The sequence below is a fragment of the Lissotriton vulgaris genome, unplaced genomic scaffold (assembly GCF_964263255.1).
Source record: "Lissotriton vulgaris unplaced genomic scaffold, aLisVul1.2 SCAFFOLD_4791, whole genome shotgun sequence".
In the NCBI taxonomy this organism is placed as follows: domain Eukaryota; kingdom Metazoa; phylum Chordata; class Amphibia; order Caudata; family Salamandridae; genus Lissotriton; species Lissotriton vulgaris.
In genome coordinates, this window is record NW_028243678.1 from 47198 (window position 1) to 70310 (window position 23113).

General features: G+C 44.5%; 1 protein-coding gene across 1 annotated transcript in view; it reads right to left on the minus strand.

Annotated features, from left to right (window-relative positions):
* Window positions 1–3077: 3077 nt before the first annotated feature.
* ATPAF1 (ATP synthase mitochondrial F1 complex assembly factor 1) overlaps window positions 3078–23113 on the minus strand; it is a gene marked incomplete at its 3' end in the record, with an annotated part of 86050 nt that continues 66014 nt past the window's right edge. Inside the window, exons 3-6 of the mRNA XM_086948667.1 lie at window positions 18685–18747; window positions 9523–9573; window positions 7918–7965; window positions 3078–3173 (exon numbers count right to left, since the gene is read on the minus strand). Coding sequence (XP_086804793.1) covers window positions 3078–3173; window positions 7918–7965; window positions 9523–9573; window positions 18685–18747 — 258 coding nt within the window. The remainder of the gene's footprint in view (window positions 3174–7917; window positions 7966–9522; window positions 9574–18684; window positions 18748–23113) is intronic.

The window sequence follows — 23113 nt, forward strand, 5'->3', positions numbered from 1 at the left end:
ATCTTCTGGAGGATAAGGGAAAAAAGACTGATAAGGTTAGTGGTTTTCGTATGATCCCTACCTTTTCACAGGATGCTGGAAAACTTAGGAGCATTTTTAGAAGGCACTGGATCCAGTGATTGGGACGGATATCCCCACTCAACCATTGTTGACATTTCGAAAAGCCAGGTCTTTCAGAGACTCTTTAACCAGCAGTTTTATGCAGAAAGAGACACCTAAGGCATTAGTAGTGGTTTGAAGGGTTTTTACCCCGGTGGGAAATGTAAGGCCTGCATGGGAAGTAAAAAGGTCCTGACATATCAAGTACCGGGGGTTAAGAAGCCGAAAAATATTAACACATTTCTAACCTACAGTACACCGTACACAGTTTGTTGTCTTATCTGCCCGTGTGGGCTTAAGTATATCGGGAGCACGATTCACCAGACTAAGGTACGAGTGTTAGACACTCCAGAGCGATCATGAATGGTGACATGACTTACCCAGTAGCTCGCCACTTTAAGGCAGAACACAAAGGTGAAAGAACACAGCTAAGATATTTTGCATTAGACCATGTCCCAATAAATCCACGAGGTGGTGACAGGGTGAGTAGTCTGAGGAGACTAGAATCAAGATTTATTATTGATTTACAGACGAAGGCATCCGGAGGTCTAAATTCTCACGAGGAATTAGCTGTGCATTTAGGAGAGTAACTGTTACGAGAGTAAGAATTAAGGTTTTCGCAATCATGATTTGTTAAGATGAAGGTGTGTACAGACGAGTTTAAATTTGAGAACTTTGATGAATAATTTTAGATCTGATATTTTTAACCATAATGATATTTGATAACCGTTTAATCTTATTTTGGTGGGTTTCTGTAAAACTTTAATGAAATTGGGAGTGTTTTTTTTTTTTTGTTGCTGTTTGAAGTAGGCATTTCATTTTAATACATGTGTTCAAGATTTGCATTAGCCCATACAGGTCAATATATCAACTGGTGTTACAAAACTAGCCCATCAGTGGGCTCGATATATGATAATGGGCTGTGACGTATGATCGGGGGGAATCTTGGGAATTGTAGTTCCTTAAAGACCAGCGCGTTAAAAATGTCCGTATTGCAATGAACTATGTAATTTATACGATTAAGTATAAATGGTTAAGGCACGGATGTGCAGTATTGGCAAACGAGTACAATGCAATTTATGTATTGGTTTCATGGTAAAAAGTATGGTTGATAATGAAATAACATATTCCAATATGTCTGCCATGTCGTTTGCAAATGCAGTTTTCAATTTCAAGGAAATGTAAAAGACATAAATGAGGGCTGTGTCGTGCAAACTACATCACCATCGACAAAGGCGGTTGCCGAAACTTGTCTGGTTTGTTCACCGTAAGTCCTTAAATAAATCGTTTGGACTTGCCCCCGAGAGTGCTTTTCTTTGTGCCTGTGGAATTGCGTGGAGAATCGAATATATATATATATATATATATCTCACCAAACTCCCATGCCAGTTCAGGACGTACACGCATCTGATTGTAACCATGCGGTTTATTTCAAAGGCATACCAACAGCTCCTTTCGGTGTTCTCAATATCGGTGCCGACGCGTTTCAAGGCAGGAAGCTTCTTCATCTGGGCAGCTGGAATAAACGTTCACAGAGTTCTCTGCATGTCTGTTTATATCCCCACCAAGTTTTGGCGGTGATCTAGGCATGCTGGGAGTGGTAGTCCATTCCCTTGAGTTCGTTTTCACCCTCAGTGGGTTCTGTGGCATTCTCTATGCAGCATATTTAATTCCCTATAGTAGGGGTCCAGAACGAGCTTTGGTCTTTGTGTGCCGAATCAGATGCACTGCATATGCTGCATAGAGAATGCAACAGAACCCACTGAGGGTGAAAACTAACCCAAGGGAATGGATGCTAAGTGCAGTCACAGCTCAACCACGGCACAACCAAGATGTCAATCTGCATGTGGAAAGAGGTCAAGCCTGGCTGCACACTATCAATCCTGACATCAACAGTCTTCGAGCTCAAGTAAACACATCTGTTGGAAAGCATTTATTTCAGAAAGTCCAGGGTGGAACTACTCCCACATGCGAATTAAACACAATGCATAAAATGCATGGACTTCTCACGTTAGAGCAAAATGTGGAAACCACAAAGTATGGTCAAGGCTTCTGCCATGACTCTGCTCGAGTGCGCTACTGCCGGCTCGCTATCACTGATACTCAAATGTTCTCACTGCCAAGACATTAGCTGCAAAAAATTTGATGAAACCCAAAGATATTGCAGTTGTTAACTTCTTTTTGCTCTGGTTGTGCTGTGTAGCTGTTTTTGAGGCAGACTGACCATCGCAGTCCTGAAATCAAGTGTCCAAAGCTCCTCTCTGTGAAGACGGAATTCTCAACATTGGAGCACGGAGTCGCTTTTTTTCACACAAACCAGGTGTGAACTTAAAACCACTTCCACCCCTAGGGGGAAGAAAATGCAGACAGGGATTGGCTGGAACTATGAAATGTGATTAACGATAATCAACTGTTTAGCTTCTCCAGATCAACAAAATGACAAAGAAAAAAGCCATGCCTGGAGGTTTGGACCTAAAGGGAAGATAAGTAGCCTTGGCTAAGTACATATTCACAGACATGCAATGCTAGCTGACACAGAGCCCAGAGGTACTTCTGGAACTGAACCATGGAAAAGGAACACGTACTGAACACACATATTTTCTGACAAAGCAATGTTCTATGAATACACGTAAACGCTCCACCACCCCTCCATCCCCCAAAAAGGCTATGATGTGCTGAAAGGTGCTACACTATGGCAAAAAAGTTTAATTTCTATGTGGGGAGCTGCTTTGATAAAGTCAATAATGCAATAGAAATGTTCTGGTGTATCATTAGGCGGCAGAAAAACCACAGCAACAATGGACCAGAAAGATATTATAGCACTGTGATAGCTTCAACAGTAGTTGCTGGAGTGGAAAATGTTCAAGAAGTAAAACAGAAATGACAAGCAATAAAAGAAAGAGCTTACACAGACTAGGGAAAAGTGACATAAATTACCAGCAAACAAAGATGCTCTAATTAACCTGGCAAATCCTTACCTGAATATTTATGAGGGTTGTAAAGTGAAGCTCTGTACCCGACCACTGGCCCATATAAAACTCATATCCCTCTCGCCTTGGTAACGCGTACAAGAACTGCATGAAAAGAGAACAGTCACAATGGGGACCAAGAACACATTCAAGTCTCAAGCGTTCTAAAACTATAAAACAGTGTTGTACACCTGAGCAGACTGCTCAATTGCATTGTGAATCCCGCAGTTTATTGGATGTTATTTTGTTTTCTCCTTCAAGAAGTTAAAGAACTGTAGTGCAGTGAACAACTTTACCTGACTCACTTTTCCCTGCTGTGAACCGCTGCAATCTATGGGGCAGATGGACTAAACACTGGTGGCAAAGTATTGGTCAGATTTTGTGACCATTATTTCTGTGAACAGTGTGGCATTGTGCAAACCGACCTGTGTACTTATAGGTCAGTTCTGAAAATACCGAATCGCGGTACGTAGCAATTCGACCTACTTCATGAATTTTAATGAGGTAGGGCACAAACTGCGACCCACTATGGATAACTGCCATCACAGGGATATGCTCTGCCAGCAGACTAAAATGTATGTGATTGCTTTTATAAAGCAATTTTTTTTATTCAGCCCGTTTTCCTTAAAAGAAAAAGGGATACAGTGACAAAAAAAAATATTAAAAGTTTTACAAACTTTTTTTACGACTAGGCAGTGCCAAATGTTTTTTAGGACCCCTTCCGTCTAAAATATGTGTTACTACTTTTTGTTTCAGTAGTCGACAAAATATTAATGTTAAGCAACTGAATTTCAGTGGCAAAACATTAATACATCCAGATAGACTTGACCCTTTCTGCAGGGTCATCCCCAAACCTTTTTGCCTTCGCCCTCCTGATTTCTAATCCATTTGTGCTGGCTTTTAGGACTTTGCACACTTTACCACTGCTAACCAGTACTAAAGTGCTTGTGCTCTCTCCTTTAAACATTGTGAAATTGGCTTATAGCCAATTGCCACATTTAATTTACCGATAAGTCCCTGGTACCCAGGACCTGTTAAATAAATACTCTAGGAAACCTGCAGCACTGATTGTGGCACCCACTTAAGTAGTCCTTTAAACATGTTTCAAGTGTGCTATTGCGGCCTGAGTGTGCATTTTAAACTGCAGTTTCGACCTTGGGAAAATAAAGGTTTGCCAGGCCTAAAAATTCCTTTTTAATATGTATAAGTCACCCCTAGGGTAGGCCATAAACTTCCCAAAGGGCAGGGTGCAGTGTATTTAAGAAGTTGGACATGTACTTTCAAGTTTTGCAAGCCCTGGTAGTGAAAAACTCTTAAATGTGTTTTTTCGCTACTGAAAGGCCTACTTCTCCCTTAAGATAACATTGAGCTTCCTTATTACAGTTAACAAGAGAAAATGTTCAATTGGGAGCAGGTATACAGCTCGGGTTTGATGTCTAAAGGATTGTAATTTAAAGCCCTCTTTAGTGGTAAAATATGATTTCAAGTCACAATTCTGATGGCACTTTTAGAAAGCTGGCATTTTCTTTTCCTTACCATTTGGTGCCTGAAGCCTGTCCTTTGGTCATTTGAGTGGGTGTAGCTGGCAGTTGGTCCTTGTGTACTGCTCTCAGACAGTGAGACAAAGGGAAGATAGGCGGGATGGGCCATTCTCACATTACAAAGGCACTGTCTGAACACACTCACAAAGTGTATGCCACTAGTCTTTTGCGTCTCTAGACAAGGAGCGGTCAGGAAGGAATGGGATGATGCATGACACCGAATTAGGCAGTGGAAACTTCCAGAACCCTCTTTAGTACATATTGGGACATGGGGAAGACACAGGAGAAGGACAGCTGTAAGTAGAACTGTAACTCGGTTGCCCCCCTGTGCTGCCCTCCTGCCTGAGTGAAAAGGACTAGACCTGAATCTTGAACCCAGAACCACAAGAGATAGTTGGGTGTCCCCCTAAGAGCCTAAGGGACAGAAGAGGTCCAACAACTTTGGACCTAGCAGCAGGACGGTGCCAGCTGTGACTTTTACCCTCCCAGGTGGAGCCACCACAGTCCTAGACCCATGGAAGTGGGCCTGAAGGTGCTCTGCCAGTCCAGCTGTGGTTGCAGCAGAACACGTCTTTGCATCACAAGCCTCTCGTCGGTGGCATCCTCGCCGACAACACAGGGCTTTGCATCGCAGCTCCTCAAAACCGCTGCTGCACGTCGCATTCTAGAAGCGGGACCTCGCAACGCTCCACAACCAAGATTTAAGTCACTTTGTTCATCGAGCCTAACTGTGTCTCTGCAGCCAGCTTGCACTTCAATGCAGTCGGCCTGAACTTGTGACTTTGTCCCAGTCTAGCTTGACCAGATAATCACACTTGCCACTTTGTGCTTTTTTTACTTAAATCTTTCAAATTGCATATCTCCGGTTATGCTGATTGGATTTTTGCTGTTTTGGTCAAATTATTTATTACATTTTACACTTTTTTTCTAAATTGGAGAGGGATTTTTCTTGTCTTGTGCTTCACTTTATTACTGTTTGAAGTTTTGCATAAATACTTTACATATTGCCTCTCAGTTAAACCTGACTGCACTCTGCCAAGCTACCAAAGGGTTGAGCACAGGTTAATTTGGGGTTTGCTTGTGACTTTACCCTGACAAGGACTGTGGTTGCTGCTTGAGTAGAGTTTTACTCCTCCTAAACAGTAAACCAATTTCTTACACATCCCACTGCAGATCGCTGTTTGGAAGGGATGCCTTAAAAGCACCCCTGCTAAATACCGATTCGTTATGCAATCTCAGACCCAAACTGGAATTCGATGACATATTACAAAACAGCAATTTGGGTTTGGTACAACTCAAAAAGGCAATTTTGCAGTCACAAATTGTCCTATTTTGCAAACTAAGCCTTGGCGACCACAAAATGCCATTATAGATCCGTTTTCCAATGCTGAACCAACATGCAAGAACGACTAACTGATGAATTACAAAGGTTTGGACGTTGGCGTTCAGAGTTCTACTGGGCAGAGGAACCATCATTAATCAACATTGCTGCCCTGCCAGATTCATATGATTGCTACCTGATTTAGAGGTAAGAGAACCACCACGTCTCATATGGAGGACCCTCAGCCGGCTTTACCAGCCACAGAGCCACCACCTTCACCCTTTTGGCTCTTTTTCCCTGCCTAAGACCAGCACCACAGACATGCTAATCAAACACATGAAAATCACCTACATGAAGAAAATGTCTTGCATGGCACAGCCACCAATGTTTCAGTTTTTCTAAAAGATGCCAGTTGTTTGCCAATTTGTTTCTTCAATACAAAATAATAATGATGACAGCTGCCCTGACAGAGTAAATGGATGGCACTTCAGTGTTAGTCAAAGCGTTCCCACTGCATTGGCAGGGGCACTTCGCCAAAACAATCCCTGCCAACTTTGGATTATATACATATGGTGGGTGGTCTTATGCCTCGACACCCATTACGTCCTACTTTTACCTCTGTGGACCTAAGAAAAACAATAACATCACGGTTTCTCCTGTATGCATTTTTTAAAAATTGCAATGATTAACAAAAGCCTTGAAGTTCATTTAGAGTCAGTAATACCAAAGTGCCAAGGGGGTGCGCAAAGCGGGCGATTGCGCCCGCTTTGAGCACCCCCTTGGCACTTTGGTATTACAGAAGGGGCAATAGACGCTTGTGCGTCCCCTCCTGTAATACCGATAGCGCAGATAAAGTTACAGCCCTATCTTTAGGAGGCGTTCCCTCATTTGCATTGGGGTGTAACCCATGCAAATGGTGGGATCACTTTGCTTCTGTGCCTGCGGCGTACTATAGATTTGGGCGTAGAGGCAAAGAAGCTCTGAGGATGCGCACTGACAGTGCACCCCCAGAGAGCAGCCCTCTAGACTCACTGCACTTGCTTACAAGGGGATCTCCAATACCCCTTCAAAGTGAAGGCGGGTTGCTGCCTGCACTATGAAAACAAGGAGCAGCTTCAAAGCAGGCAATTCGTTTTTCACAGGAATGCGCTGCCCTGGGGGCAGTGCGAGTTCGTGCCTGCTCTGGGGGCAGCGGATTCCATGTAATAGGGTGCATTTTCCATGCTTGCGCCTAACGCAGCTGTTTTAATATGTGTGCCGGGTGCAAACAGGGAAAGTGCACCCTTTACATAATAGGGTCCCATATCTGGTGATTCTCTACACACCTGCAGCCAGGACACCATCTGCCTGCAGACAAAGTATCTTCAAAAAGAAAAACCAAGTCAGCAAAAGCTTTTACATTAGTGCACCTAGGATCTGGAACAGACTCCCTATATCCATCAGGACTGATCCAATCTCTGTTTCAATTTAGGAACGAATTGAAGACTCACATCTTTAAAGAAAAATACATCAAAATGCATTAGCCAACCACAACCCAGCTTCTTTTTATTACATGTTGACTTCATGCTTGTCTTTGACTAGGCACAGTGCTTTGCTGCCTTCAAGTTCACACAACAGAAATACCATATACATAAATCCATACATACAAATGAATAAAGCCTTTATGTATTTTGGGAAAACTTTATACGTTTCCATTGCCTGTTCACTGCTTTAAACTTGTGAAGATTTCTTCTAGACTGCTGAGTTTTTGTTTTTTTACTGCCAAAGTAGTGCAGCTTTCATTGAGGGAATCTCACACTGTGACTCACAGCAGAGCATCAGCCTGCGTTGGAAGAGTCATCTGGACACCATCTGCACCGTCGAAATGAGAGATGTCCCATGGTAACGCTGCTCGGCACAATCAATATTTGGACATCTGTTTTGTTGCAAAGGGCAGTAGGTTTTGAGCTTCAAAACAAAAAAACAACAACAAATCGGTGTCACTTACAGAGGGGCAGGTCTGGGCTCGACGCTGGAGAACATCGAAGGAGGGTCCCTGGTGAAGGAAAGAGAAAACTTAAGAAAGTATGTCATGGCGCAGATTCAACCATGTCCAATCTGCATAGGACTGCGAAGTAAAGAAACTGGTCTTTGACACAATAAAGACGACAACTGCATCCAGAATACATTTCACTTTTTTAAAACTGCTTTCCAACAAGTAACCTCAGATAGAAACGTTCCATTGAGTAACCTTGGACACCAACACACAAGGCTTTCTTTAAACAACCAGGATTGATGTGAATGAGATTACAGATGTAGTGATGTTGTGAAGTTGCAGGAGTGAAATGTACAACTGAGAGGCCACTGGGTGGATGTAGTCATGGCACACAAGCAAGCCCTGTGTGTGCACAGAGGCAGCAGGGTCAGCTTGCCACACCTGAACCCAGGCGTCATGATGGAGCCACAATAGCCCCACTGGTTCTGCAGCTGGAAAGAACACACTTCAAGTCCCTGGCTGCCCACGTCGTTATCTGTAAGAGTGGAAAAGGAGGCTTTGGCATGTCTGAAGCAGCTGCTACAGGGGAGGCACTGGGTGCAGTAAACAACCCAGCCCCAGGTCAGCTGAAAGGAGCTACCAGATGTGGACTGTTGGACAGGCAGTCGTGTGGAACCAGTGGGATGTCGAGGTGGAAGGGGAGCCCCAAGTCCTCGGTCCAACCAGTTCTGCTAGCCACGTCAGGCGGTGATGTAGGAGACGGAGACAAGAACTTGTCATAGTTTGGCAGCTTGAGCTTTTGAAGCGACAAGTCAAGAGAACCTAGAGCAAGTCATACCAGAAGGATCCGGGTGCAGTGCTTATCGGAGATCAAGGTAAGAACACTTATAATGCATCATGTCCAGAAAGAAAGCCTATGTAAACATATGGAAAATTTCTAAAGAGTTCCTCAGTCTCGAACTCCCTAATCCCTCTGTCCCCATGGCAACAGTGGCTTATACCAAACTGGACACCTGCTCATTGGGAGGTGAACTGTGACCACACAGTCCGAGAATATAGATTGAGAAAGGAAACTCCAAATATTCCATAAACTTCTTATTGAAATCTGTGGATTTTACATCGGTGCAAACATGCAGGGAAACTCAGTCATTTTTTTCTCATGTCGAGCCCCTCGACATCCCTAGAACTGGCGAATAGACAAACAAGTAAAGGGATCCCGGATCTGCAACTCCTCCATCTTCCCCAGAAGTGATGAGCAACATATACTGTGGTTGCATTTATATAGTGCTTTATACACCCGATGAGGTGCCAAAGAGCATTTCCAGACAGGAAGTACCCTACTAAGTGGAAGTGCTATGGTTGAAAGCGCAAGCATATGTCTCATGGCCTGTATGAGTAGTGTTCAGATGTTGTGCACGGAGACCACGGTTGTTCTTTTATGGCTATTTGTCGATGCACTACGCTCTGGGCTGAATCGACAAAACGAGTGTGAGATAGGATGCCTATACATTAAAGCAGATGAATAAATGAATGAACGATGTGATAAATGAATGGATGGATAGATCATGAGTATGTGATGGGATAATTGTGAATATGAAACTGTCAAAAACTGCTTACCGGAATCACAGCATAAACTGTATCTTTCATCGAAAAGTACTGCTTCCAGATCTATGAAAGAGGGAAAATGATTAGTAATTATAACATAAGTATGCAAGGTTTGGCCTTTATTGGTCCAGTGATAACGAAACGTGCCTTGGTGCTAGGGCATGTTAGGGCAGTGAGACTCCATCTCACTGCACGGACTTCATCACTTCTCTTGAAGTTTTACTATTCGATTACCATGTATTAGCAATGCATACTCTAGAAATGTGCAGTGGGAATGATTTGTTAAATTAGGGCCTGCTTTTTATGATTTAAGACCTGAACTAGAACCTTGCTGTAATGGGATATCAACCATCAACTGGAGGACGCTCCATTCCACCAGACTCGTGCTTCCCCGTTCCATTTGGGACAGAGCGATGTGCCGGCTTCCCAGCACGAGAAGGCCCATCCTATGCACCGAGTTCATTCCAGCACTGGTTCACCCCGATTACCACCATATGAAAGACACCGCTGTCACAAAGAGGTGAAAAAGGTTCATCACAGGCAGGCAGAAAATTCCTTCCTGCGTCACGAACACTGCTTAAATGTTTTTTAGAGATACTCTGCTTTGAGGTTAAACAAAAAACAAACGCTGAATACAGAACCATGACTTGGAAGTTTAATCGACTCTGCAAACACAACAAGATGATGGACGGAGTGCTGCAACTCTTCAAACACTCACCACCAGTCTGGAGATCTGGGTTAAATCCATCGTTCTTCTGCTCACCACACCACCCCAGTTCAGACCCAGCCATATGCGGATCAGTCTTGACCCTGCTCCTCATGGGAACAGTGCAGCCCGAACTGCTAGGCCAGGTCCTCCCTGGACCGGAAACAAGCATCCTGGAACCGGTTTCGGGGTAACACCCCTTATCAGCCAGGCTAGCTTGAATTGAGTGGTACTTTGAGCAAGGATCTTTTTGTGCTGCTGTAGTTACCCTAAGGGAAGGCATGGCTTGGCAGTTCGGGTTGGACTGTTCCCATGAGGCACAGGGTCAGACTGATTTGCATATGGCCATGTCTGAACTGGGGTGGCAAAGTGGGCTAAACAACGGTGATGGATTAAACCCAGATCTGTTGACTGGGTGTGAGTGTTTAATTGGTTCAGATGCTCCGTCCGTCACCACCCCCTTTTGTACCGTGTAGTTGCCATAAGTGGCATGGTTATGCCCAGACATGTGTTCTATGCTCACTGTGCCACTGGATTGAAACTAGTCTGGCTGACATGGGGTGATACCCTGAAAGTGGTCCCAGGGTGCTTGTTTCCTATCCAAGGTGGACCTGGCCTGGCAGTTCAGGCTGGACTGTTCCGATGGGGTGCAGGGTCAACACTGATTTGCATATGGCTGGGTCCAAACTGGGGTGGCATGGTAAGCACATAAACGATTGATTTAACCCAGATCTGTGACTGTAGAATGTTTGACAATGTTCAGCATTCCCCCAGTGCCGTAACTTGAACATCCACAAACATACTTGGTTTTCCATGTTCTCTATTCCACTCTGAGACACTTACTGATGCTGCTCCCGTTTGTTTTTTCTGAAAGTCAAGGTTGGGTTTTTTATATATAACAATAAGGACATAATGCTCCAATGTATTTTAGTAACCACTTCGCACATTTTTTTAAAAACATCTTGTATCAATGTACCTTTTAATACTTTTAGCTTTTCTCTCTGCCGTATTTAAGATGACTTGTGTTGCCTTCTCTTTTTATCCAAATTGTCATGATTTTAAGTAATCAAACAATTATAAATACAATAGAGTAGACTTGTGACAAAGTGCAGTGGTGCAGAGTAGAGTGCAGTAGCATAGAGTGGTGCAGATTAGAGTGCAGTGGTGTAGAGTGGTGCAGAGTAGAGTGCAGTGGTGTAGAGTGCAGTGGTGTAGAGTGAAGTGCTGCAGAGTGAAGTGGCGTAGAGTGATGTAGATCAGAGTGGTGTCGCAAATAGTGGGGCAGAGCGCAGTGGTGCAGAATGCAATAGTGCAGAGTAGAGTGCAGTGGTGAAGGGTAGAATGGTGCAGGGTATAGTGGCACAAAGTAGAGTGCAGTGGCGTAGAGCGATGCAGATGAGATTGGCGTAGAGTGTAGTGGCGCAGAGTGCATTGGTGGAGAGTAGAGTGCAATTGCATAGTGTGTAGTGGTGCAGAGTAAAGTGGCATAGAATGCAGTTGTGTAGTGTGGTGTAGAGTGGCACAGAGTATAGTGATGTAGTGTAGCATAGAGTGCAGTGACGCAGAGTGCAATAATGTAGAGTGGCATAAAGTGCAGTGGTGCAGAGCCGAGTGGCACCAATTGGAGTGGGATAGAGTGCAGTGGTGCAGAGTAGAGTGCAGTGGCATAGTGTCTCAGAGTGCAGTGATGTAGAGTGCAGGGGCGTAGAGTGCATTGGCGTAGAGTGGAGGGCCGCAGAATAGAGTGTAGTGTTGCAGAGTAGAGTATTGTAAAGTGCAGTGCCGTAGAGTGCAGTGGTATAGTGTAGAGTGGTACAGAGTAGAGTGACAGAGTACAGTAGAACAGAGCAGCATAGAGTGCAGTGACGTACAGTGCAATGGTATAAAGTGGTGAGGCATTGAGTCTAATGGTATTGAGTGTATTGGTGCAAAGTAGACTGGCATAGAGTGCAGTAACATACCGTGTATTGGTTTTGAGTAGAGTGGTGTAGAGTGCATTGGCATAGATTGCAGTGGTTTAGAGTACAGTAGTGTAAAGTGCAGTGGCATAGAGTAGAGTGGTGAAGAGTAGAGTGACGTAGAGTGAATTGTTTCAAGGTAGAGTTAAGTGACTTAGAGTGAAGTGGTGCAGGGTAAGGTAGGGTGGAGTGGTGCAGGGTAAAGTAGAGTAGAGCGTCAGAGTACAGTGGTGCAGAGTAGAGTGGTGTAGCATGGACTGGCGTAGAGTGCAGTGGCGCAGAATGGAGTACTACAGAGTACAATGCATTGGGGTAGAGTGCATTTGCATAGAGTGTATTGAGGTGGAGTGCAGTGTTGCAGACTAGGGAGTGGTGTGGCGTGGCATAGAGTGGTGCAGAGTAGAGTGAAGTGGCATAGAGTGGAGTGACTAGATTGAAGTGATGTAGAGTGTAGTGGTGCAGAGTGGTGTATAGTGCATTGGCATAATGTAGAGTAGTGTACTGTAAAGCAGGGAGGAGTGAGGTGGCATAGGGTGCAATGGAGTACAGTGGATTGGTGCAGAGTAGAATGCAGTGAGGAATGGCGTAGAGTGGACAGGCGTGGCAGAAAGTGGAGCATGCATGGTGTGGTGGTGCACTGCCATAACAGACAACACATTTTCAATTGAAATGACCATCACATTTACACAGACATACAGTTTCAGTGATAAAAGTATGCAGCACACACATGATAATGTGCCAAAATGTCATCAGCTAGTGTATTGATATGTTTTGATCATGTTACAATAGTTTGTTCTACCACACTTGAGGATTACAAAAAATGCACTTTATATGCATGTTCCTTGTTCTGATATATTCTGAAATGTCTGCACAGTTTATTACAAACATTTAAACTTTGCTGCGGGCTAGAAGAAAAGCTTTACACAGCAAGTTTGTCAGATAAATCCCCCCGTTCATTTTGAAGTGTGAAAACGAAAGGAAACACCAAGCGCCCTCAAAAGACAGAGCCTGAGATTTGACCTCCGTCTTTAAATGCACAGCAAATGTCACAAAATAAGAACAATATTTAAAGGTCTGTTTAGAGAAATCGAATACTGTTGGAAGGATACTGTAAATAGGGTTTTCATTACGGAAGGGACAAAATCAAGCTAGAGAGCTTAAAACAAATAAATCCAGCAAATAGAAAGCAAGCAAATGTGAATTACAAACAACAAAGCCAGCGCAAACAATGGACGGAATGCAGTCCCAGAGAAGCTTTCCGAATGTCGCAAGATGCCTTTAGTAAACCAGACAGCTTCGCTCTCTAGTAGGATTCAACCTAAAAATCACCACCAAACAAGCAAGAACTTTAAAATATTGCAGTGGGGCAATCAAAGGGCACGCAAGGCACTTCCTTCATCGCTTAGGAGGTGATGCGGCATACAAAGCAAGAGATTAAGGATGACTTTAGTGTTTTCCTTATCTGTAGTTTAAATGTTTACAGACCTCACTGAATGGACAACCTAGTGAAAAAACCCACATGTCTATCTCATTTCCTATTAACCCCTTGGCTGCTGGGGTAATTTTTCTGCTGTACTGGGGGGCGGCGCGCACAGCGCCCCGGTGCTCATGACGAGCTCAGCTCCTCATGAGCTACAGTGCTCCTGTGCTCATGATGAGCTGAGCTCGTCACGGCCACACCTGTTTCAATAGAAAGTTCAGCACAGCAGGGGAATTATCCCAGTGTGCGAGCGTTCTAAGGGCCATGACGAGCTCAGCTCGTCATGAGCACCGGAGCACTGTAGCTCATGACGAGCTGAGCTCGTCATGAGCATGCAAGGGGTTAAAGGTGTTTTCCTTCCAAATGGGAAGGCTATATGCACCTGTTAATCCACGTTCACTAAAATCATAACCTTTAATAACAAATGCAAGCTCTGCCACGTAAACCACGTATTTTTAGGTCGAGCCTTCGAGAACTCTTGTATATACTTATATGTGTATGTGCTTTGTGGACTCTAGAGTTCAGCCCTAGGACTTGTCTGCTTCTGCTTAGGGGCATTTTTTCTATTCAATTGCCTCTATTTAACTGTCTTGATAGAAAATGACCAGTAGAGGACAGTAAAATACCAGAATTGCTATCTGCTGAGGGACTTTACCTTTTTTTTCTGGCAACTGCCTCTATTAACTTTCTTGATAGAAAACGACCAGCAGAGGTCTGTAAAATACCAGTATCACTTTAGCATTCTCTAGATTCCAGCCCAAAGAAATTGTCTTCCACGAGCACCCGTACATAATATTTTTTTCAAATCTTGTATTTTCAGTGATATGACCACTGAAGGCCCTGATTTTATATTAAAACAGAGCTTTGGACTATATAATTTTCTGTTGAAAGGTAATACTTCTCTCCATGTGTTCCCATACCTGGTGTATCACACAGTTTGATGCTTACTTTCCCTCCATGTTAAAGAACAGTAGCTGTTTCAGCACCCAGGCTAATCTGCTGCATAGCTAAATACATATAAGGTCCCAAAGCTGAGGCCGATTGCATTGCAAATGCTTGTTAAGTTTAGGACAGACAACACAGTCAGCAGTCTTTCATAAAAACTGTATGTGTTATGGTTTCAACATTAGTTTGTCTCGAATTATATCAAATTGCCACGAAACGTATTGTATTAGTAGTGTCACAAAATGATCCATGTATCATTGAAATACAATACTGCCCCATTAAGCATCTGCCTGAACGCCACCTCTGGGATTACTGATCTAGCTGATCAGCATTGTCCCTGCGGGTACCCCCCCTTCCAAGAGCACATGGAAGTGACCTTTTATTTGTGTAGAGTTCAAAAATGGCGCCCAGGATCTGGAACGCACTTCCTCCTGAAACGAGGCTCATCTCTTCCTCCCTTCTTTTTAAGAAAGAAGTCAAAAGTATCCTTATGGCTAAATACACTTGAACAATTCGTTTGATTTTCATTGCGAACAGTATTATCAGTATTCTGTTATGATACAGCCTATGTATTCCTATGTACGTGTGTCTGGACTTATATTAGTCTAAAGTGCTTAGATCCTTGCTACCTCATATCAGTTTTTTATCGATTTCGGTATTATTCACAACGTTTTGATGGCCTACGCTCCAACTAGGCCGTGCTACCTCATACCTATACTATCAATAATTTGTTTTTGCTATGCACATGAACGTGATGATCTACCTCCCTACTTTCCCCCTTGTCCCCCTACCCTTCCACCTGCCTGTGTAAAGCGCGCTGTTATCTGCAAAGATCTTGTTCGCGCTATATAAAACTCTCAAAATAAATAAATAAAATAAATAAATAAATATAACAAGCAATGGCATAGCCAATAGCTCTCACCTATGAGAGCTATTGGCTTTGGCAATGTGTTTTAGTCATGTTGTACAACAGTGTGGCATGGGGTAGATTGGAGTAGCGTGGAGTGGGGTGGAGTAGACTGGGGTGGCATGTAGAGGGGTATGGCTTAAGAGTAGCATGGAGTGGGGTAGATTAGTTTAGAGTGGAGTGGGGTAGATTGAAGTGGAGTATATTAGATAGACAGAGTTGAGTGAAGTAGATTGAGGTGGGGTAGATTGTAGTGGAATGGGGTAGATTATAGTGGAGTGGGGTAGACATGAGTGGAATTGGGTGGGGTAGAGTGGAGTGTGGTAGATTTGGGTGGATTACGGTAGACAGGAGTCCGGTAGATCGGGGTAGAGTGGAGTGGGGTAGAATGGAGTGGCGTAGAGTGGAGAGCCGTGTCGTAGAGTGTCTTAGAGTGAAATGTCGTGGAATAGAGTGGCATGGCATAGAGTGGAAAGAGCATTGTAGAGTGAAGTGGTGTAGATTGTTGTAGAGAGAGTGGCATAATGTTGAGCATGCATGGTGAGATAGCGCAGTGGCATAACAGACAACATATTTCCTATTCCTACATTTGCAAAGACATGCAACTTACTGCACACAAATGATAATTGTTGGAAAAGTAATCACAAAGTGCATTGATTTGTTTTGATCATATTAAAATATGTCTTTCCACTATACTTCAAAAAAGAATGTGCTTCATTTCTACGGTTTCCATTCTGATGTATTCTGAAATATCAGCACAGATAATTTTTGTTGTGTGCTTGAAAAGATACCATCCTACAGCCTGTCCTCTCACATGGTTACTCAGCAGGATGGATTATCACATACATTCTCTCAAATTGAAGTCTGCAAAATGTAAATGTAAATGTAAATGTAAGGTGTTTTGTAGCGCGCTCAATTACTACCGGAGTATCCTGGCGCGAATGACCGCTGGGGAACCCGTCCTGGCTTTCCCTGTGAGATGGTCCCATGCTGGGTATCTCCAAGGTGAAGCCAGGCATCCCCGGCGTCTGTGGGGGGCCGTTGTAGCGATGAGGCAAGCTTAATGCCCAGAGTTACCGAGTGTGATCACTGCCCAAAGTGGGCACCGAGGCGAGAATTATCAGTCCGCTGACCCTGGTCCTCGACCCTGCCGCGTCGGGAATCGAACCCTGGTCCCGGGCCGTTCTCAGCCTCCGGGTCTGCCGCCTCTAACCAGTGAGCCACACCTCGCTACAAAAGAAAAGTAAACACCACACCATGTTCTCTCAGAATACAAAGCCTGGCATTTGACCTCTGTCTTTGAATGCACAGCAAATGAGACAAGATAAGAACAAGATTTAAAGGCCTGTTTACAGATAGCAAGGAGAACATGGGAGAGAAGATGTCATGCAGGCTAGCCTACAACAACAAGCAAACGACAGAGCCAGCTGGGAAAGATGCTCTCTGTAGAGTAGTTCACCAAAAAGCAAAACAATAGGTCCCAAAAGTGCGAGCAGTGCAAGGACACAAGTACTTGGGCCATGCTCTAGGGGAGGGCCACATGAAAGAAGAGGGAAGTACTGACCGCAAAACTGACAGGCAGGAAGCAAACACTTGCGAGTGGCTTGGAAGCCCTCCAATGGTAAGTAAAGGGAGGACTCCAAGCCCACTAACAGTAAACAAAATTTCTCCAAAGAGATAGCACATACGTGGTCTACGCATGACATAAGAACAATGAATAAACATTAAAAGGCAAACCTTATTAAATCTAATTAAATATTAGCGAGAGCATAAAGTTAAATCTATTGTGTTAGAAGAAATGTGCATCAGTCCTGTTACTGTGTGTGCTATTATATTTTCATAACAAAACTGAGATACAAAATGTCTTTCAGTAAAACACAGGAGACATCAGTTAGTTTTCTGAGTAAATGATGTTGTCCATTAGTTTGTATTTGTTGAATGATGACCTTGAGTGTGTAGTGAATTTATCAGTACCAATATCTGATGCACAAATGAACCATCAACCTGACAACAGATGATGGAGTCACTGTTGAACAGTGACTCCATCCGAAGTCCGAGGTGTCTGGAAGGTTGGTGGAAGTGAATGTGGCTGTTCAGGTAGGCAGGGTCAGTATTGTGGAGATCTTTGTAGGTGCGGGATAGGGGTTTCAATTGTGCATACTTGTGTATCGAGAGCCAGTTTAGTTCCCTTAGCTGTGGGTTCGACGTGGGAAGTTGAGGACTAGTGTGGCTGCTGTGTTTTGGATGGTCTGCAGTCTTCTTTTGAGCTGGTTGGTAAACCCCGTGTACAGGGAGTTTCAATTGAATGAAAGCTCAATACCAACGGGCAGTATTCTATAACTACTTGACCAACTACCTCTTCTCCTTTCAAATGAGTTCTCCCCTTCCGGCATCACTACCCCAAGGCTATGAGGCTAGCACCTTCTGGTATGCAGTGCTTTACAAAACCCTAAATAAATACATAAATAAAAATGGGATTCTGCATGCCCAATGACTGGGCTGTCATCAGAATATCCTATGCGAGTTCAATGTGGTCTTGATAGGCAGAAAGCCTTGCAATCCCGTTCATTTTTAATATACAATAGAGAAGATGCAGAAAGGTTAGTAATTGGACTCCAGATTTAGCTCTGCTTCTGAAATGACTGGAATCTGATTCATCCACAATGTCTTGTTCATACCTAGCGAACCCAAAAAAGCCCTTCGTACTGGCATTTAGCTCAAGGAGCTTTTACAATGTGTCATCCTTGATCAGATAAACGTGTTAAAATCAACAGAGAAGTTACATTTTCATATCTGTCACCTCAGTGTGGTTTGAGTAGCGTAAGTGATGAACCACCTGTTTATCATAACTATCAAGCGGTGTCACCCTGTCTTATTACTGTACAGACAATGTAGCAAACATCTCAATGTCTACGGCAGGAAGGTTTTAGGTGCAGAAAAAGAATAAAGGCAAAAAACATTGGAGAAAAGAAAAGGGGGCAGAGTGCAAAATCGATCATTTACCTTTTACTCTATGCAATATCATTTAGCCTTCAGGCCATTCGATATGGCAAGTCTACAATTAGAAAATATTTTGAAAGTCAAGCACTAAATAAACGACCAGGCCATTTTCAGGAGCACATAACATGTACATCACTCATTTATGATTCATTTGTAAAAAAAAGAAATAAATGTGTACCTCTGTTATTTCATCTGCTGTTTTGTCCTTCACCAGCTCAATATTTAGGATTCCGCTGAGCGTCTGTTACAAAAGAAATACATGGATATTGAAGAACCAGGTAAGTATTATGGAGCAAAAACGCTTATTTCAGTGGAGAGAACAGGAGCATTTGCCTCGACAATTTGTTTTGTTGGTGAAACTTTGCCTGATGAAAAGCACTTTTTGAATTTGAGCAACGTAGGAATCTGTGAGGAGCCAGGACCCCCCCCCCCTTTATAGGCAGTGCCTGACACATTCTTCTTTTAAAGGAGAAATCCCACATTACCTTCACTCAACTCTCAACTTCCACCACCGCTAATTCTTTCATTCTGAATAATAATAATAATAATAATAATACTGAATTTTATAAAGCGCGAGCGGCTACCTCCGGAGGAAGTGTCCCGGCGCTAGGGTGAGCAGTAAGAGTCATAGTGCGAAGAAGTTAAAATTATTGCGTGAAAAGCCATGTTTTCAGTAGACTCCTAAAACTAGGTTCTGAGGGTGCTTGTTGTATTTCAGGCGGCAGGGTGTTCCAAAGAAGTGCCGTACTTGCGGAAAAAGTTCTGCCTCCCAAGTGAGCCCTTTTCACTCGAGGGACGTGAAGATGAACCTTGTAGTTAGAGCGTAGGAGTCTGGCCTGAGAGTATCTAGGCAGTCGTTTTTTTAAATAGTTCGGGCAAGTCCCATGTAAGGCTCTGTAGGCCAGGGTAAGCGCCTTAAATTTTATACGACTGGCCACAGGTAGCCAATGTAGCATGCGTAAGTGTGGGGAAATGTGGTGTTTAAAAGGAACGTGCCTTAACAATCTTGCCGCCGAATTCTGAACAGTTTGCATCCGTTGTAGCAGAAATTTCGGGAGGCCTAAATAAAGGCCGTTGGCATAATCAAGCCTCGAGGTAATCATGGCATGAATAACCGTTTTTCGGCAGCCCTCCGGGAGCATTCGAAGAAATCTCCGTAGGTTCCTAAGTTTACTAATGCAACCTCCAACGACCTGCTGTATATGGAGGGCAAAGGATAGGCCATCATCCCATGTAACCCCTAAGTTGTTTGCCTTTATGCTGGGAATCAGAGCAGGGCCCATTTCGGACGGCCACCAGAACTCGGCAGGAGGGTGGGCACCTTTCCCAAAGAAGATAACCTCCGTTTTACCCGCATTTAGTTTCAATTTGTTGATATTCATCCAGCAGGCCACATCACGAAGGCAGCCCTTGAAGTTAGAAAAGGCTGCCTCTGATACCTCAGAAAACGGGAAAACCAATTGGGTGTCATCAGCGTAGGAAATTGCAGTGACTCCCCAATTGGCAATCAGCGTAAACAGCGGGGCCAAATAAATATTAAAAAGCAGCGGGCTAAGAGCTGATCCCTGTGGGACCCCGCAGTTCAGTCTCCTGGATTCTGAGGAGAAGGCGCCTAGAGCCACCTTCTGAGATATGCCGGACAAATATGAGTGGAGCCATCCCAGTGCCTGGGCCTGAAGGCCGATCTCAGCTAGGCGTTGTAATAGCCTGCCATGATCCACCGTGTCAAAGGCGGCCGATAGATCCAGGAGCACCAGCATTGCCGATGCTCCTGAATCCAGCGACCACCTGACTGATTCGGCAACCTCGATCAGGGCGGTCTCGGTACTAAAACCGGATCTAAAGCCTGATTGTGTTTCATGGAGAACATTACTCTCTTCCGTGAATTTGTTTAGTTGCCGCTGGATAAATTTTTCTAGCATTTTGCCCGGAGCTGCCAGTAAAAAGATGGGGCGGAGATTGCTTAAATCTTCTGGAGCACCGTTTGGCTTTTTTTTCAATGGGAGTAAGGTGGCATGCTTCCAGCTCTCCGGGAACACTCCGGTAGAGATGGACGTATTCCATATGTGTTGGAGAGTAGGCACAACGAATTCCGCCATTAAACTCCAAAGCTTTGGTGGACAGGGATCATCAGGAGATCCTGATTTACATCTGTTTATTTCCTGCATGACCACATCCAGTGTAACTGGTTGGAATTGGCATAAGGTCAGTTGTGGAGTTCTATTCTCCACTACGTCAGATTTAACAGTGCGACCTGCAGGACTAAAAGAGTCAAACACTTTCAGAATTTTATTCTCAAAATATTCAGAAATATTGTCGCATAGTTTGTTTGACTGAGTCACATCCAACTCAATGCATCTAGGTTTAAAAAAGGACTGCACTATCTTGAACACTTCTTTGCAGGAATGTTCTGCTTGTTGAATGGAAGTGGAAAAGAAGAGTTTTCTAGCAATTTTTATAGATTTGTGAAAAGCACGGATGGCGGCTTTATAGCGTGCTCTCGTCTGAATACAATAATTCACCCTCCAGAGTCTCTCTAACTTCTTGCAGGCTGACTTCTCTGCCCTTAGCTCCAAAGAGAACCATGGTGCAGAGGGAGAGCCCCTGCGGGACATTGCCCGTTTTGCAGGAGCAATAGATGTCACCATATCGCCTATCCATTTTGACATAGCCACTGCATCCTTATTTACATCGGAAGAAAGTGCCGGGGGATTTCGAGCCAGGACGGGACCCATGGTTCCAGGGACCAATCTTTTCCATTGTCTCTGCAAAAAGGAGCGTCTCCCAGTCTCGGGCCCTTCACCCGGTAGCCTGACCAAAAACGGGATCAGTGCATGATCCGACCAAATCAGCTGTTGCGGTGTACCCACCGACAGGTCACTGATGTTAGAGAAAATCAGGTCAAGCATGTGGCCTGCTTTATGTGTGGGGGCTGTACTGAATAATGTCAGGTTAGCGGCACTAAGGGTCGAAATAAGTCGCTCCGCCTGCGGGCAAGCCGCTATCTCGGCATGCACGTTAAAATCCCCCGCCACTATGAAGTAAGAGTGAAGGATGGAGCTTTGGACGATGGCGTCAATGAGCACCGTAGAGGTCGCCTCTGAGCAATCTGGAGGACGGTAAATAACCAGTCCAGCCAGTGACTGGCGTGAGTTAATTTGTAGGCAAAAAAACAAGCCTTCCACCCCTGCAAACGTAGTGGGTATTGAGGACGTGAGCGTATAACAATCTCTAAAAAGAAGGGCCACGCCCCCACCCCTTCTTCCAACCCCCCGGTTAGAGAAGCTCATTTTAAAGCCAAGTGGCACCGCTAGGGCGACGGTGGACATAGTGTGGTCGTTCAGCCACGTTTCAGTTAGAAACAGCGCATCCCACTCACCGTCCTCAAGCAATAGCCAGATGTCAACGGCATGTTTAGGCAGGGACCGGCAGTTTAAAAGACCCACTTTCAAGCTACAACAGCAAGAGTCAGGCAGAGCGTTCGACTTATGAAGAAAGCATGATCCAGAGAGAGTGGCCCATCTCGACGAGATACCACAGAGCGGGCAGGCCTGTGGACTCAGGTCAGCTGCAAGATCAAGAGAATAGGCTTTGCAGAGCTGTTCTGAATCCAGCGCCAGTAGCTCCTCTCTAGACCAGACAATCCTGGCTGTGCCTAAACTCAGACTGGCAGCATGACAGGCCCTGGCCGCGTTCCGGTCGCGGACGGGCGCAGACGGGCTTGCCTTTGGCGCGGCCGTGGGCACATTTCAATTAAGGAATCGCCCCCGGAAGTGAATCTGCAAGGGGGAGGAGTCGCGTCCCTCCGTTCAAGCGGCACAGATAGCCGTGACGGAACAGGGACCGACCAGGGAAGTGCAAATAGGCAAAGTGCAAAGGTGCAATGTACAATTTATGCCAGTAAATCACCCACACAGTTTTAAAAAATCGATCTTATTATTAAAATTCACCAAGTTGTACAAAATGAATTAAAACGAATGGTGGTTCTTAATTCAGCCACACACTCGACTAGAATCCTCCTTAAAACAACGCTCACCACCAGCGCCTATCTCACGCTGCTCGCACCAGCGAGGCTGTTTGAATCTGGCGCTTTGTAGTCTGCAGGGGGAGGAGTCGCGTCCCTCCGTTCAAGCGGCACAGATAGCCGTGACGGAACGGGGACCGACCGGGAAAGTGCAAATAGGCAAAGTGCGAAGGTGCAATGTACAATTTATGCCAGCAAATCACCCACACAGTTTTAAAAAATCGATCTTATTATTCTGAGAGATCCCAAAGATAGTGCTTTGCTTTGCTCACTTCTAAAGGAGCCAGTCAACAGTCCCTTCATACACAGAAGCATGCTGATTTGGGGGGGGGGAGGAGGGTCCTTCTCCTCCTGATCACAAGAGAGATGTCATGGAGAGCACTTCTCCACAGAGCTCATCCTCTCCATTCTCCAGCCCAGAGCTCATAGCTAATCCTTTCTAAAGGTACTGCCGAGGCCCTGGGTTGAGTGGTATTGATTTATTTATTTGTGTTCTATAGAGCGTGAAAGTGACCCGTTAAGGTATCAGAGCGCTTTACAGAGATAACAAGCTAAATTCAAAGATTAGGAGCAAACGATCACG